The sequence below is a fragment of the Semicossyphus pulcher genome, unplaced genomic scaffold (genome assembly GCF_022749685.1).
Source record: "Semicossyphus pulcher isolate SPU_LCO1_2020_fin unplaced genomic scaffold, fSemPul1.0.p SCAF_2, whole genome shotgun sequence".
Lineage (NCBI taxonomy): Eukaryota > Metazoa > Chordata > Actinopteri > Labriformes > Labridae > Semicossyphus > Semicossyphus pulcher.
Window position 1 is genome coordinate 21,404,708 of NW_027211693.1, and position 14,406 is coordinate 21,419,113.

The following is a 14,406-nucleotide window of genomic DNA, read 5'->3' on the forward strand; positions in this document are numbered from 1 at the left end:
ACCGTTTTCTCCTTCCATGGTTTCCCTTGTTTTTCATCAGCTGAGAAATGATTGTCACAAGCCTCAGATATTTCATTTAACTTGAGCATTTTTATATGATTCAATAAACAAAGCCTTTTTCTCTTGCTGAGTCTGCCCTCAGCAAGGTGCAGCAGTGAGTGTAACGTTGCTATCAATGCATTGTATTGACTCTGAAACTCCATTGAAACTGGATTGAATGCTGGCTTAACTTTGAGTCTTTTGTGTCAGTCTGTCGCTCCCTTGTGATGATCTCAGAACACGCATGATGAAAGAGGAAGTGGCTGTAGAGTCATGAACAGGAGGGAATTACAATTAAAAACCTAAAGGAGGATTAATTTATAAGTGATTGAAAATGCTCCATGTTTGGGTTTGTGAACAGGAATGTCTTTGGTATCGTCTCGTGTGCCAGAATGAAAAGTGAGACCAGAAACAGATGCCAGAAAATTCATGACTGAACGAGTTGTGTCTTTGCACCTCATCAAGTTTAAGTTCTAACCTTGTTTTGTTTATAGGTTAATTCATTATTTTATCTCAGCAGAGCTGGCTAGGTTTGGTTGAACAGTATTTTAAGGTATGAAGTAGTGTCATAGTTACTTAAAAGCACACCGAAAAGCAAAGTTTCGTGATGCAGGACGGATGTACAGGCTCTGGATCAGATAAAGAAAACACAAACTCCACCTGTGACCTGTTTTTTTTTTGTTTATCAGAGTTGGAAAGATTGTAGGTAAGTAAGTAAGGTTCCATGCCAACACTGTTGTTTGGGGTCTGTTTCCTGGTGTCAGTATTGTAAAAAAAAACATTTAAGACAGTAATTAATCAAAGTGTTTCATTCTCTAATAACAGACTGACCTTTCAGATGTCTTAAACACTATGGTTGAACTAATGAAAAACGAAGCAAATGTGTAGTTTGTAAAAACTTTATTTAGCTTTCTTAATGCGAAAACCTTCAAAGAAAAGTAATTTCTTCGTACAGTCAGATCCTTTTGATTCCCAAATTACAAGCAGAATATATTTATCTTCTGATGATTATCTAGCTGTGGTGCAAACATGCCGATATAAAAATGGCAACATCTCTTTACATTAAAGTTTGGCATCACTACTCTGAATGACCCAGAGACTTTACTGTGAACAGCTGTTATCAGAACTACATGCTACATAAGAAAAGTCCAAGTGAAACTGTCACCGCTGTGGTCTGAGGATAATTCAGAGGAACAGGGAAATTTGTTTAAGGAAAAGGGGACTTCTGTTAACATTTTTAAATGTAAATTCTCAATGCTACATGAACCACAAACAAACTTCAACACAGCTCCACTGTAGCCGAAGTCTGAGTGATGATGTTTTAAAGAAACCTGGGCGGATAAAAACTAAAAACGAATCACCGTGTGTAGATTTTATTGGAGATGAAGAGCAAAATATGTCATCTGAAAACCAGCACTTTTGCATCAACACTAACATTTTCAATTTGTCTTGATTATATTAATATCTATGTTAGACTCTCAGTGATAACACCCCTTATTAACTGTTATAAAAAATTAAACATTAACAAGCAATACACTGTTACAGGCCTCTATTGATTTGATCCCAGCAGTCAGCAAAAATGCATAAAAATAGAGAGATTACATGGAAGAATAAGAGATCAGGAATAAGACAATTACAGCACATCATTCAGCATCCAGCTTAAAATATCTGATTTCTCATGTCTGCAGAAATGGCTTGATGGGGAGAAACACCCGTGTTGTTGCTTCAGTGTTCTCACTGATCTGGAAAAATCAAAAAAACAACAAGCGATCACGAGTGTGAACAAACAAATGCTTATGAAGTAAACTGTTAATGCATTACAAATGGCCCTCACCATCCAAGCTGATGGTCTTCTGCATCAGCAGGGGTGCAGCCATCGCGCGACGAGGAGCGTAGCCTGAAGAAAAAAGATGATGTAAATAAGTTTCCTCCAACATATATTCTAGCCTTGCATGAAAATCAACATGTGCGGCATTCAATTAATCTGTGTGTTATACCTTTCTCACAGTCAGCGCGGCCGCGCACGGTGGTGCCCTCGATGGTTGTGCCAGAGTCGTCCACACACCAGCAGTAACCAGTGGGGAACCAGCACTGCATGGGCTTGTATTTGCCCTGCTCATCACACTGGGGCTTGTAGCCACCAAGCTTGCTGGTCTTAGATGCTCCCTCCAACTGGCATTTGGTCTTGATCTCAAGGGCTGAGGGGTTTAAAGAGTAGAGGACATCGGGACATTAAAGTTACGTTTGGAAATGCTAATGCAACTTTCTGCCCAAAAAAAAAAAATCCTTAAATCTCCTGCTTGAACTGTAGAAAAGCTAGCATCTACTGTCACAGCACCAGAATGAGAACATCAGTCAAACACTAAACTGTAAAGGAAAGTTGCAGTTACCTGTCTCAGGTGTTGGAGGAACAGGCTTGTCCTGGGCCATCTGGAAGATCAGCCAGTAGCGCATCCAGGATTCAAGGCTCTGTACAGTGCAGACAACGTCATTTAATTTCACTCATTTCTCCTTTAGTTTTATATTTGCCATGTAAATGTGTTTGATGCTTTACCTTCCACTCGCTCTCATTCATGTGACGCTTCAGGCCCTTCAGGTTGGCCATGAAGGTCTCGTTGAACTGTGGCAGCTGGGAGTCCTGTTTCACATGAGACCAGAGCTTAGTGACAAAATAATGACATCACTGTGAGGATGCACAGGATACAGAGTGTAACATACCTGCATGAGCTCTTTCACCTGTTTCTCCACACTGACAACAGCCTCCTGCAGTTTCTAATGGAAGGAAACAGAAGAGACAAATAATTCAGATTGTTTGGTTAAAATGTTGAAATGTAACATCATTCAAGACAATTATTTTAAGTTATAAAAGCATTTTTTTCCCCAGGATGCAGCTGTAAACCTACGATCAAAGGTGTCTTGGGTTTCTCAGGAGCACTGTCTGAAGCAAAGTCCTTCATCAGAGGAAGGCTGTTCATGGGCATGTGCATCCTCATTGGGGAGGCAACTGTCAACAAAACAAAACAAAACAAAAAAAACATTACATGAGATTAAAAAAAGAATCAACTTTGGAGAGATATTTTTAACTGAAAGCTCATGCAAATAAAGAAAAGAAGAGATTTTTGTTGCTTTGCATTAAAGCTACTCTGCTGCCCCAGATGTGTTGAGTTCCAGATAAATCATTATGATTATAATATAACTCAACTTGAACTGATGAAATTAGCACAAGTATAGCACACGGCTGGTTTCCCCCCTTTCTGAATCACCAACAAATATTTCATTTCTCTATTCAGCTTTCAGACAAAGTTCCTTAAAGCGAACTCTCACTTCCTCCTCCACCTCGCCCCTCCTACAGCCTCCCCCTCCTCCTCCTCCTCATCATAGTCCTACTTGGACCACCCTGTCTTATCTTTAGGACGTTAATGCCCCCTTTTACCATTGGATGAGCGGGTCAGATGTCTGCCTAGTTTCTCAGAGTTCCTCTGCAGCGTGTGGATCTGCTGTTTCTGGTTGAACACCATGTAGGCAGTGAAGACCTGACTGGAGAGCAGCAGACATGCCAGGGTCGTCAGGCCTGCTATCTTCAAAGCACGGCTGTTGGAGCCCCTGAGAGAGAGAGAAATAGGATAAATGTGACTCCTTAAGAGGATAAAGCAGCAGGGTAGAGGGGATAACATGACACATAGCCAAATTCAGATAAATGTGGGCTCTTACATTTAAAAATTATCCTTCGGTATCCGACTTACTCAGGGGATTTCCAAATGTGCTGTGCGGGGTAGTTTTGAAGCAAAGGTGATTTGTTTTGATGCAGAGTTTGGACTGTCCAGCAAACAAAAAAGTCCCCATATGTAAAACAACAACCTTGATATTATCGGTATAATATAATGAGTAATTATATTTGTACTTAAAGCAATACAAGACAAGACAAAAATAAGGTTAGCTATTTTGTAATCAGCCAATAGAATGTGAGCATCACTTGTTACTAGGCAGACGTTTTCTCTCTCCGATTTGAGGAAGTAAATATACCACCACTAATTAGAGCCTCTTTAAGATGTATTAACGGTTGTAAAACATGTTTTATACATATTAAAAGTTGTGAGGCCACTTCTAGTGTACATGCACTTACCTTACCTTATACTTCAAATGATATTAGATGCATTTTCATGGCCTGAATGTAAACGATGTCACTAAATCTAGTCGTGCAAATATATTTTAGTGCAACTTTATTGAAGTCGTGCAAGATATTTATTAGTTCATTTTAAGAGAGAGAATGATTAAAGTACATTTATAAAAACTTAATAATCCAGGATATTAGTGGAACATTTGCCTTATTCACCTTTCCAACACAAAAATATTTTAAGTGACCTACATTAAAGACATCATTAAATTATGACACCTATAAATCACATATATTGGACAATATTCTTTCTCTGTTGTGAGTTACGAACCAATAGAATGAAAGCATCACCAGTTACCAGGCAAACTCCTTCTGCTAGTGCAAAGGGAAGTGCAACTCAAGAATCTTTTTCATGTTATAAGCATGATTTAAAAATAGTTATATTTCTGTACTGATATTTATTTAAATCATATGTACTGAAAGGAACTTAATGAACACCTGTTGATACGATTATACATGTATGCTATCTCCTCTCACCCTGTAGGTGCTGCAGGTTGAACAAGAACTTCCTCGCTGCCGGCCAGACTGCCCCTGCCCAGGGGAGCATCTTCTGGAGAGTTGTCCATGTGTCCTGGTAGTTTCTCCTCTCAAAGCAGCAAACTGGAGAAAGTCTGGCAAGTCGCACAGATTAATGCTCTGAAAAATAAGGAAGTATACGCAGACAGATTCCTCGGAAAGGTGAAGGGATGTGGAAAGTCCCTGTGTTATATGGGGTGGCTCAGTGAAGCGGTGAGAGCGTGCGAGCTGTGATTGGTCAGATTATAACACCATCACTTGTTGATAGAGGCAGACTGTAGTGAGAGTGTTGCTTTAGGACCTGTTCAAATGCATTTCATAAAGTTTGTTCGTGCCATTTCTAAGCTATCATGGTGTATTCACATAATGTAGGTTTGATAGCCCAGTACTAATAGGCCTTTAAAATACAACGTTATGTGTATTAATACTTAGGGATACTCTACTAACAAGTGGATACTTAAAAGGTTTACATGTATTGTAATTTTAATATTAGCAGAGCTACATAAAGTAAAAATGAATAAGCAAATAATACCGGCAAAATACACCAAAAGTATCACCATCTAAAACTAAGCAAGAATTTGATAAAAGTATTTTAACAACTTTTGTTCTAAATGCAGCAATTCATCTTAATGTATCTAACGCCTACTTTTCCTATATTAAAAGAGGAGAAGTGCCTCTCTGATGGATTTTTAGTGCTTTCCCCAACAATTAATACAAATAAAGATGACATGATATATATATATATACATTTTATTTATAAGCGCCTTTCAGGACACCCAAGGTCGCTGAGGGAGGGAGTTGGTTTATGTCACACATCAGTAGTTCACACATAAAGGTGTTTTTTCCTTTTTGTCAAGGCTTGTACAACTTAAAATAAACGTTATACAAGCCCGGCCCATTCCTATAGGACAAAGTAGTTTATTCCTAGTTATGTATGTAAAACAGTAATTTGGAATACAAAAGGTTCAGCACACAAGACTTCTATCCCGGTATGAATGATTAAACCTCTCATGCTCTTCTTGATGGGGTAGGGGGTTTCTTGTGGGTCATTGATCCAACACTGAAGGAAGTATTTCATCAGTATGATTTATAGACAAAGATATTGTTCATTAGAACCTTTGACAAGTGAAATACCTGTCTATCCCTATTCCTAAGAAAAGAAGCTCCATTTAAGGACATGCAACACTCGAAACACCGACCTTCACTGTTTAACTCCCCTGTGACAACAATGCTAGGTACATGGGGCTTCTTCTGGACCAATGACCTTTGCTCTCTCTCTCTCTGTATGTGTGCTGCAGTATACTTCTGATCCTCAGAGCTTCATACTGTCCTAAAATAAAGAAAATAAAACATCTTTTCTATGAGCTTAGCACAATTTCCTTCAACAGAACCTTACCTGAAGTGAAACCAAAAGTCAAACCAGTCTGGCTCGCTTTGAACTTAAGAGTGACGCCTAATTAAATAAAAAGAAATACAATTCAATCGTAAAAGGAAGGAAAACAGATCCAGCTACTGAAAAATACAGTGGTGTTTTATTTGCAAATTAAAAAGCACCGACAATATTAGTTACACTGTAAAAATTATTGACAACAATTACAAATCTTTATCATACAGTCCAGGAGATTAGTACCATCATTGCTGTTATGTGTTATCACTTAATACTTTATATGGAGAGACTCAGTACCTGTGTACAATAGTTGGCAGTGAGAGGAAAAACAATCGTAGCGACACACCTCCGCACAATGAAAAGATCCAGACTCCCCTCAGCACAGCACTGACGTTTCACACTACGGGAATGGGCTGATGGAGCGTGTAAACCCAAACACATTCAATAATTTAGGTCTACCCAGGGTTGCGTTTATGTACATTACAAAGTCAGGAAATAAGAGGACCGACATGTGCATTGTTATTACATCAGAACATTGTACAAAACTATTGCAATAAGAGCAGCTTTTTGTTATCTATGCTTGACATCTAGTTGCAGTGGTGACACCTTGATCGACAACCAAACGTCTGTATGGTCTCTCTGGGCATACTGTTCCTGGCAACTGTGTTTCCCAGAGACAGCCTTTCTCCCCTCTAGTAACTGAAAGGAAATAAAATATAAAACAAAATATACAGGATTGACAAATAAAATAAGAAATCCCAATGGTGAAAAAAAGGTTTGAAATGCACAATCTTGTTCTGTACACGTTCTGAATCGCACGGACCAGAGTGTTGAGTTGAACATACAGTAGCTAGCTTATGATCTTCTTCACAGATTGTAGCAGGATCCATTTCGGTAGTGTGCTTTTCCAGTAACCTCTATGTTCAGAATTAATGCTCGCTTGAGTGCCTTGAATATTGTGCTTTCAACGTCTTTCCAACTGTTCCTGCTTTTTTAGCCAAATCGATGGTCATGAAACTGACCACAGAGGAGGCGAACAAGTTTCACCAACCATTTGACCGTACACCAGTTTTATACGAGAAAACTGAGCTGTGATGTTTAGTTTTGGTACATTCTACATTAATGCATTGCCGTCAGCATTATAGAAACGCTAAAAACAAAATCTGAGTAAAGAAAACAAAACTTTAAAAAAAAAAGAACCCTCAAAAGTCTGTGTGGTAATATTTTAATGAAGATTCTGTCCTGGCACTTGTAAATGCGATAACTAGATTCTACCAAGGCCTATCGAGTGAGGCTACAACATGCAGCCTGAGTCAAGACTCCAGATGTCCCATTTCTCCTTACATCAAAGGCATCTAAAACCAACGTCTCTCTGTCAATCAGGCTGCCATCCATGCAGTCAATATTAATGCTGCCTGTTCTTTATGCTCTCCACAGCTCGTGGAAGGAGACACAGGTGATGCTTCCATCTCTTCCACCTGTTTACCAGTGCTGTGTCTCACTCAAACTTCTTTCTCCTCCTTCCTTTGATTTTCAAGATGAAGTCCATGCCAGAAAAGAAGGTATACTTCATGTGAGCAAGGTGTGATTATCAAACACTGAGAGTCCCTCCTGTGCATCACCGAGCCTTTCCTTCTTCTTCAGGACCCAGCGGAGGCCATCGCTGTGGTCCTGGTTTGTCCTGCAGGGGAGTAACAGCATCTCAAAGCCCAGGCAGCTGCTGAAAGCAACTATGCTGTCTCACTAACCGTCCACTGTCGTGGGAAGATCACAGTTAAGTTTTGACTTCAAGTCTCTGTTAAAAAACTGTTTGGGGTCTTCAACATGTCAGTGTCTCCCAGCAGGGTTGAGCAATGGTTCATTACGTGGAGCTATGATCTCTCCCCTGTGGTGCTGCTACCTGGTGTGGACCAGCTCCTCTCTGAGCCAGCTGGGCAGCGGCTGACCCATCCTGTAGAGCAGCTTGGACAGCTCAATGTTGTGATCCCTGTAGTAATCCCTGAGGAACCCTTGGGACTGCAGGAGAGAAAGGACATAAGATGATATTGCGTTATAAAAAGTAATGATCAAAAGCAGTGAAAACAGAGAAAATAATCAAATGACAATTTCTGTCACATGATCTCACCTCAGGGTCCATGTCAGGGTACCTGCGCCCTTTACTCTTCCCCAAACACTTGGTCTTTCCTCCCTCCAGCAGCTGACACCAGAAGCCTTTCTTAGGGTCGAACCTGTAAATAACAGACACAAAAGAATTTATCATGAACTGCAGAATACTAATTGAATTTTTAGACCATAAATACTGACATTTAAAAAAAAAACTATGAATAGTTAATAGTTATTTTTTAGACAGTGCCAGTAAAGGGATGACAAGAAATCAGTGTTAAAAACTTTTTTCCATGACGAGACGATGACGACAAGTATGTTTTGTTTTCATTAACGAGATGAGACTAAATGTCTAATTTCCCCCACTGTGCGTCTAATCTGTAAATATACAAGCACTGTATTCCTGTAACTGGTTGAATTGGTTGAGGGGTGTGTGCAGATCCCCCTGAATCCAACCCAACCACACAGGTGATGATGTCCCAAAGCGGCAGCTTGACAAGAGCTTAACATAGCGGCATCCACGCAAAACGGAGGGCTGTTCTACAAAGCAAGTTCAACATAGTCAGGCTTTATTCAAGTAAGATTGCTCGACAAAGCCTGAAGCCCCAGTTAGAGATGACAGGTATGATGAAGGTGGTTATGAACGTTCTCTGTTAACCCAGGCTTTCTGCCTCAGGCTCAGAAAAAGGAGCGTTTTACGCGTCATTTGACGCTTCTTGTGCACAAAATGAGCGATCACCAGCCATCTGCTTCAGTCAGACTGTTTAAATGAGACGTGATGATGAATATAAAAAAGTTATTACAGTGAAAACCAACGCTGCTGCTGCTGTTAGGCAAGAGAGGAGCGTGCAGTATGTGCTACTGCTGCACGGCTTCGTTCTGTGGCCTTACATGTGGAATGCTACGTTACAGAAGTTTCCATTTACACATATAACCTCGTGAGGATCTATATTACCCGCAAAGAACATCGTCAGGAAATAATGAATGAAAGGACTGCACCTTACAGTTTGAACCTGTATCAGGCTACTTGAGTTAGTTTAAAGAGAGAAAATGTTTTGACTGAAAGTGATGAGTAAAATATATTTACTTCTTATTCACTAAAACTGGGCTAAAACTATAAAAGGTAAAAATGTGACTCGAACTTATAAGCATTTTTGTCTTAAGCCTAAAACTCAGACTACATTTAAAATAGCTGCCAAAATGAACACTGCAAGAAACAAAGGAAAGATGCAAAAAAGGAACATGTGCAGATTTGAACTGATGCTGCGATTCAATGTTGACGTTTTCACCCGAGTCTTATAAACAACTGATTGTTAGTTCCTGTAACAAAACAAGAGCACAAACTCACTCACACAGGGTGGTTAAATTAAATCCTCCATATCTTCCTTGTTGCCTCTAACATTAACTGGTTTGGAACCGGTTCTGTCGCATACACATGTGGTGAAAAGGGAGCGATGTCTGCCAGCTCCAAACAACAACTCACTAACCTGTCACCTAAAGCTATCAATCTATCTGGGAATAAAACCGGGAATTTATGCTGCGCGGGATTTGGAGTGCAGGCTGATACTCACGCCAGGATCTTGTGGTAGTTGATGACGTTGGCCAGGCCCAAATACTTCTGGATTTTATCCATGATAGAAGCAGGCTCAGTCTTCAGCATCTGTCCGTCCAAGACTAACAACTGGGTAACACACACAAATTCCCAAATGTCACATAAATATCACAATCTTAATATTCGTTAAAAGATGTTCCAAGTAAAACATTTTCTTTGTAAACAACAAAGGCTCCCTTCTGTTTCTTTAATAGGATACCAAACTAAAGTAAAGACTCTACAGGAACTACTTCAGTCTTTTTGGGGACCTTGTTTTCCTCCGAGTGTCCCAACAGGGCAGCTCCCATCCCTCATGATCAAGTGGATTTAAACACTGCCCTTAAGGACTTTCAAAGTAAACAAGCTTCCTTCACCCTAAACCTAGCTGGAAGAAAATACCCGCCAGCCACCCATAAAGCATGATCTACACATTGGGGAAAGTTTTTGTCAACTTCAGCCAACAGAGAATATTTCACTGACTGCATGCTTCCCTTCACGATGTGCATGAATGCACCCACAGTACCTGGCTGGAGTGGTAGTAGTTGAGCCAGCGCTCCAGGTGGATGGCGTACCAGCCCGGCACCAGGCAGCGATTCTGGAGGACTCGTAGTCTGACCGGAGCGTCGTGGCCTGCAGTGATGACGTCATGGAAGGAGTATTTCAGCGCCACTGGGTCGTCGTGGGCTCGTTGGTGCTGTGGGCAGACAGAGAGGTAAGGCAAGTCTCTAGATACACTATTTATAAAGGTGCTCGTGCAGAGAGAGAGAAGTGGGTGGCGTAAGAACACATTTGACACTATTTATATGATGTTATTGTTTCCTGTGACCGACCTGGTACCAAGAGTAAGCTCTGTCCGCCGGGTTGATGAGGATGGTGATGATCTTGGCTTTGGGCAGGAGAGCCGCAGCCCTCTGAGCGGCCACCTCAGAGTCAAAGTAGTTGGCACTCTTCTCAAAGTAGTAGTCTGAACTGGTGTTGGAGGGCAGAGGGAAGTACTCCATGTACCTGACCACAACAAACACAAACACGCAGAGTGTTACTAGCAGCCGTAGCTGATCTGGACCAGTTTGCTCTCCGTAGATAAGGGTGATTTCTCTGCGTGCTGTGTGGGTGATCGACCATGTGCATCAGCTCATCACCTCACACACAAACACTTATCTACCAACACGGTACAATGTGAATATTTGGGCAACCCACTCGCATCGATGTGAAGCCTGCCAAGTAAATGTTGTGCTGGGACCTTTGGTGCTGTGATGCATGAAGCTTCTCATTGATGCAGGTTTCAAATCAATTAAAGTGACAGGACACTCGAAATACTGAATTCCCAGTTCTTGTATTTCTCTTGGGAATTTTGACTAATTTATTATAATTTTATAATAAATTTTTGGATTAATTGGAACTTCCCCATTGTCTTGTTGTCTGTTATTTAATGAGAAAGTCAGTATAAACTACAATGATTATATGTGATGTTCTTGTAACTTTAAATGTTCACATCATTTCCTACATACAGAAAACATCAGGATTGTTTTACCTGAAGTTCCCATATTTAGAAGTTATAAGCAGTGTTCACACATTAAATGGTTTATGTTGTTAATAGCTATAGGAGATTTTAAATATCTTCATAATGTATTGTATAATGTAATAAAGTATTTATCAGTACTTCCAACTTCTCCCATGAAGACATATTTTATTTTATTACACCAGCGTTTCATCATCATCAACGTTCATTACATGTTTTTACACCAGCCTCCACTAATGAGGGCCCACAGTGCGAGTTTCAGATTATAAAATACATTTATACACATACAGTTTTTTAATGTGGTTATAAGCTGATTATGAATGCTAAATTATTTAGCTTAAAATAAGTTGTTTTCAAAGCCTGAAAGGTTAAAAAAAGGGTCATAATGAAGCTAAAAACAACAAGGGAACACCACCACCAACAGGAAATAAACATAACATTAAAAAGCAAATTAAATCTAATTATAATTTCTGAGTAGTTAAAATAATGGTGTTAGTAGGCAGCTCTGTTACATCGCTTATGTGTGTCTGTGACGTCTCTCACCAGTCGATGCCTCTGTGGTAGTTGTGTCCATTAAAGAACTGGATCTCCTCAAAGGTCTCCTTGCTGGGGTAGTTACTGGTCAGGTCAGGGTGCATGCCGAGAAACAGGTAGAGAGCGGTCGTCCCTGAAAGGAGGAAGAAAGAACAAGCAGGGTAGACATAATGAAAATGAAAAAGAGAGAACAGCAAGAGGTTTGAAAGAGTGCATCTGCTAATATAAGTGCAGCCAACATGAACACAGCAATGACAAATAACAGAGCTATTGTGACGACTGTCTCTTTAATTTCAAAGAATCAAAACCTCAATCAGACCGTCTTAAACATGACACGTCTGCTCAGAACCGATAAACAGATTTATTCATTTCCAGACTCCTCCTGTAGGGGGCGCTGAAGCCCTGCAGCGTCTCACCTGTCTTCTGAGGCCCGATGACAAGCAGTTTGGGGAAGCGGTCACATGTTTTCTCTTTGGACCAGATGTCCTTGTGCCTTTTGTCCTCACAAGGATCCTGTAGCCAGAAAAAGATAAACAACCCTTTGTTATAAGAGCTGTTACTACAGAATTCAAACACATACAGTATGTACATTTAAAAATACAAGAGGAAGCAGCTAAACCTTTGATTTCTCAAATGTCCATCATGCACTCCAGAGGAGAGGCAGCTCATAAAATGTGTTAGGACATTTACAGGAATATAAGCTGTCACAAATTACAGCTGAAAGCTAATTATGGTACCAAATATATTATAGTCTGATAAATAAATATAACCATCAACATCTTGTCCCTACCTGCCAGAGCGGGTCTCTCTCGGAGGGGAACAGGCTGAAGTATTTCTGAGCCAGCTGAACAGGTGGAAGCGTCTGCATCTTCAGGTTGGTCCACGTCTGGACGAACATCATCAGGCTCTTAAAGGTGTACAGGCCGAGGCGGTCGTTCCCGTAGTTGGACAGATGGGTCATGAAGATACTAATCTGTGAACGGGGGGAAACAAGCCTCTGGTGTGAATTGGGGGATGGGTGTTTTAAACTGTAATTGGCACACTAATAGCAATATGTGCCGTGATGAGAATATAACTGGAGCCAAACTTGATTTAACTTGATTCGCCAAACGACAGAAAATGAAAAATATGGGCGTTTGATGATTTTATCGGTCATATATTATAAAAAATTAAAAGAATATTTTTCTATATTCTGACAGTTATTAGACTAAACAATGAATACATTAAATAACAAGCAGATTAATTTGATCATTTGTAAGTTATAAAGTATAATGGATTTTTTAATTGTCTGATAAGTGGGCAGAGCAGCTGTTAAAGGGCCAGTTCACAGATTTTCAACCTCAGTCCTGTTCAATAAGCTTCTAAAGAGTCCAATATGGTTTCATGGTTTTCTTCAAGGCTTCACTTGTGGCGAAAAAGGATATAGGGGAGACCATTGCTTGAGACAGGAAATGTGGGGAGGAGAGAGTGGGGGTCGACACGCATAAAATGATCGGCAGACTGGGCGTCGAACCTGTGATCAGTGGTCGAGGACTGTAGCCTCTGTACATGGGGTACCTGCTCCAACTGAGCCAAACCAGCGCCCCACATTTAGGGTTTTAGACTGAGAAGCATGTACTTATCTGTACTGACATTCATTTCAGACATGGTTACAAAACTAACCCTCTTTGCATCATCTCCACACAAAACATGTTGACGAATTTTCAACATTGCATTTCTCCTCTAATAATAGAAGCTTTCACAGTTGTATAAAAAGAGACGCACGATGCAGACATCACCGTGTGACTCATTGTCCTGTCCCTCGTTTAAATTTCAATTTGCACCACCAGTTGAATGCCTTTCCAAATGTGCGAGACAAAAGCAGAGCTGCGTGGACGTCTGTTTGACTCACAGGGTTCAGGAGAACAGTGAGGAAGAGTTCTCCTCCGTTGATGAGCTTGTCCAGTTCGTTCGGGCTTCCCGGGTAGTCTTTATAAAAGATGGTGTGTGTGAAAAGGCCGCACGTCTGCCTGGGCAGCACCTGTGATATAAACAAAGTCACAAAAACCCACACAAACAGGCATTAAACAAAAATCACAAAGAAACGCATTCACACAAACAAACACACACGCAGCATCAGCCCTCCACTGAGAGCCGAGCTGTCAGTACTCCAGGCAGTTACCCCACACATTGTTTGCTTTCAATAACATTCATATTATGCAGCTCATCTAGCCAAAGCAAACCTCTTATTCACTCTGAGTCTATATGGAAATTCATGGAAATGCGTTTACAGTTTGGAGTGTCGGGGGAACTGAATATCAATCATCAGTAAGCAGTGGAGACTGTCCATTCAGACCGCGCTATCTCAAGGACGGGAGCGCAGCTCTGAGACCACACAGGCCGGCTGAATGCCAACACAACAAAGGGACCGGACTGAGGCTGCACTGTTTCCTATCAGCGCTGAAGGTCACACTGGGAAAGGAACAGATACAATTTTTACCTTCTTTTGAACCTCTTGAATGTATTTTATTTAACTTTAATTCTGCTCTCATAACTTTACTATT

General features: G+C 40.6%; 2 protein-coding genes across 2 annotated transcripts in view; both read right to left on the reverse strand.

The window, feature by feature from the left end:
* Positions 1 to 922: 922 nt before the first annotated feature.
* On the reverse strand, positions 923 to 4,904 carry cd74a (CD74 molecule, major histocompatibility complex, class II invariant chain a). The gene is made up of 9 exons (XM_069669788.1): positions 4,691 to 4,904; positions 3,473 to 3,642; positions 2,943 to 3,043; positions 2,758 to 2,811; positions 2,594 to 2,677; positions 2,430 to 2,508; positions 2,037 to 2,237; positions 1,874 to 1,936; positions 923 to 1,781 (listed from the first exon to the last, which is right to left on the reverse strand). The coding sequence occupies exons 1-9, from the start codon at positions 4,777 to 4,779 to the stop codon at positions 1,774 to 1,776; spliced, it is 849 nt and encodes a 282-aa protein (XP_069525889.1). The 5' UTR covers positions 4,780 to 4,904; the 3' UTR covers positions 923 to 1,773.
* A 1,338-nt stretch (positions 4,905 to 6,242) lies between these two features.
* The window catches only part of LOC138598162 (bifunctional heparan sulfate N-deacetylase/N-sulfotransferase 1-like), a 44,585-nt gene continuing 36,421 nt past the window's right edge, over positions 6,243 to 14,406 (reverse strand). The window contains exons 7-15 of the mRNA XM_069669873.1: positions 13,755 to 13,883; positions 12,654 to 12,836; positions 12,280 to 12,376; positions 11,873 to 11,996; positions 10,641 to 10,815; positions 10,334 to 10,504; positions 9,791 to 9,900; positions 8,242 to 8,344; positions 6,243 to 8,132 (exon numbers count right to left, since the gene is read on the reverse strand). Coding sequence (XP_069525974.1) covers positions 8,013 to 8,132; positions 8,242 to 8,344; positions 9,791 to 9,900; positions 10,334 to 10,504; positions 10,641 to 10,815; positions 11,873 to 11,996; positions 12,280 to 12,376; positions 12,654 to 12,836; positions 13,755 to 13,883 — 1,212 coding nt within the window. The 3' untranslated portion in view covers positions 6,243 to 8,012. The remainder of the gene's footprint in view (positions 8,133 to 8,241; positions 8,345 to 9,790; positions 9,901 to 10,333; positions 10,505 to 10,640; positions 10,816 to 11,872; positions 11,997 to 12,279; positions 12,377 to 12,653; positions 12,837 to 13,754; positions 13,884 to 14,406) is intronic.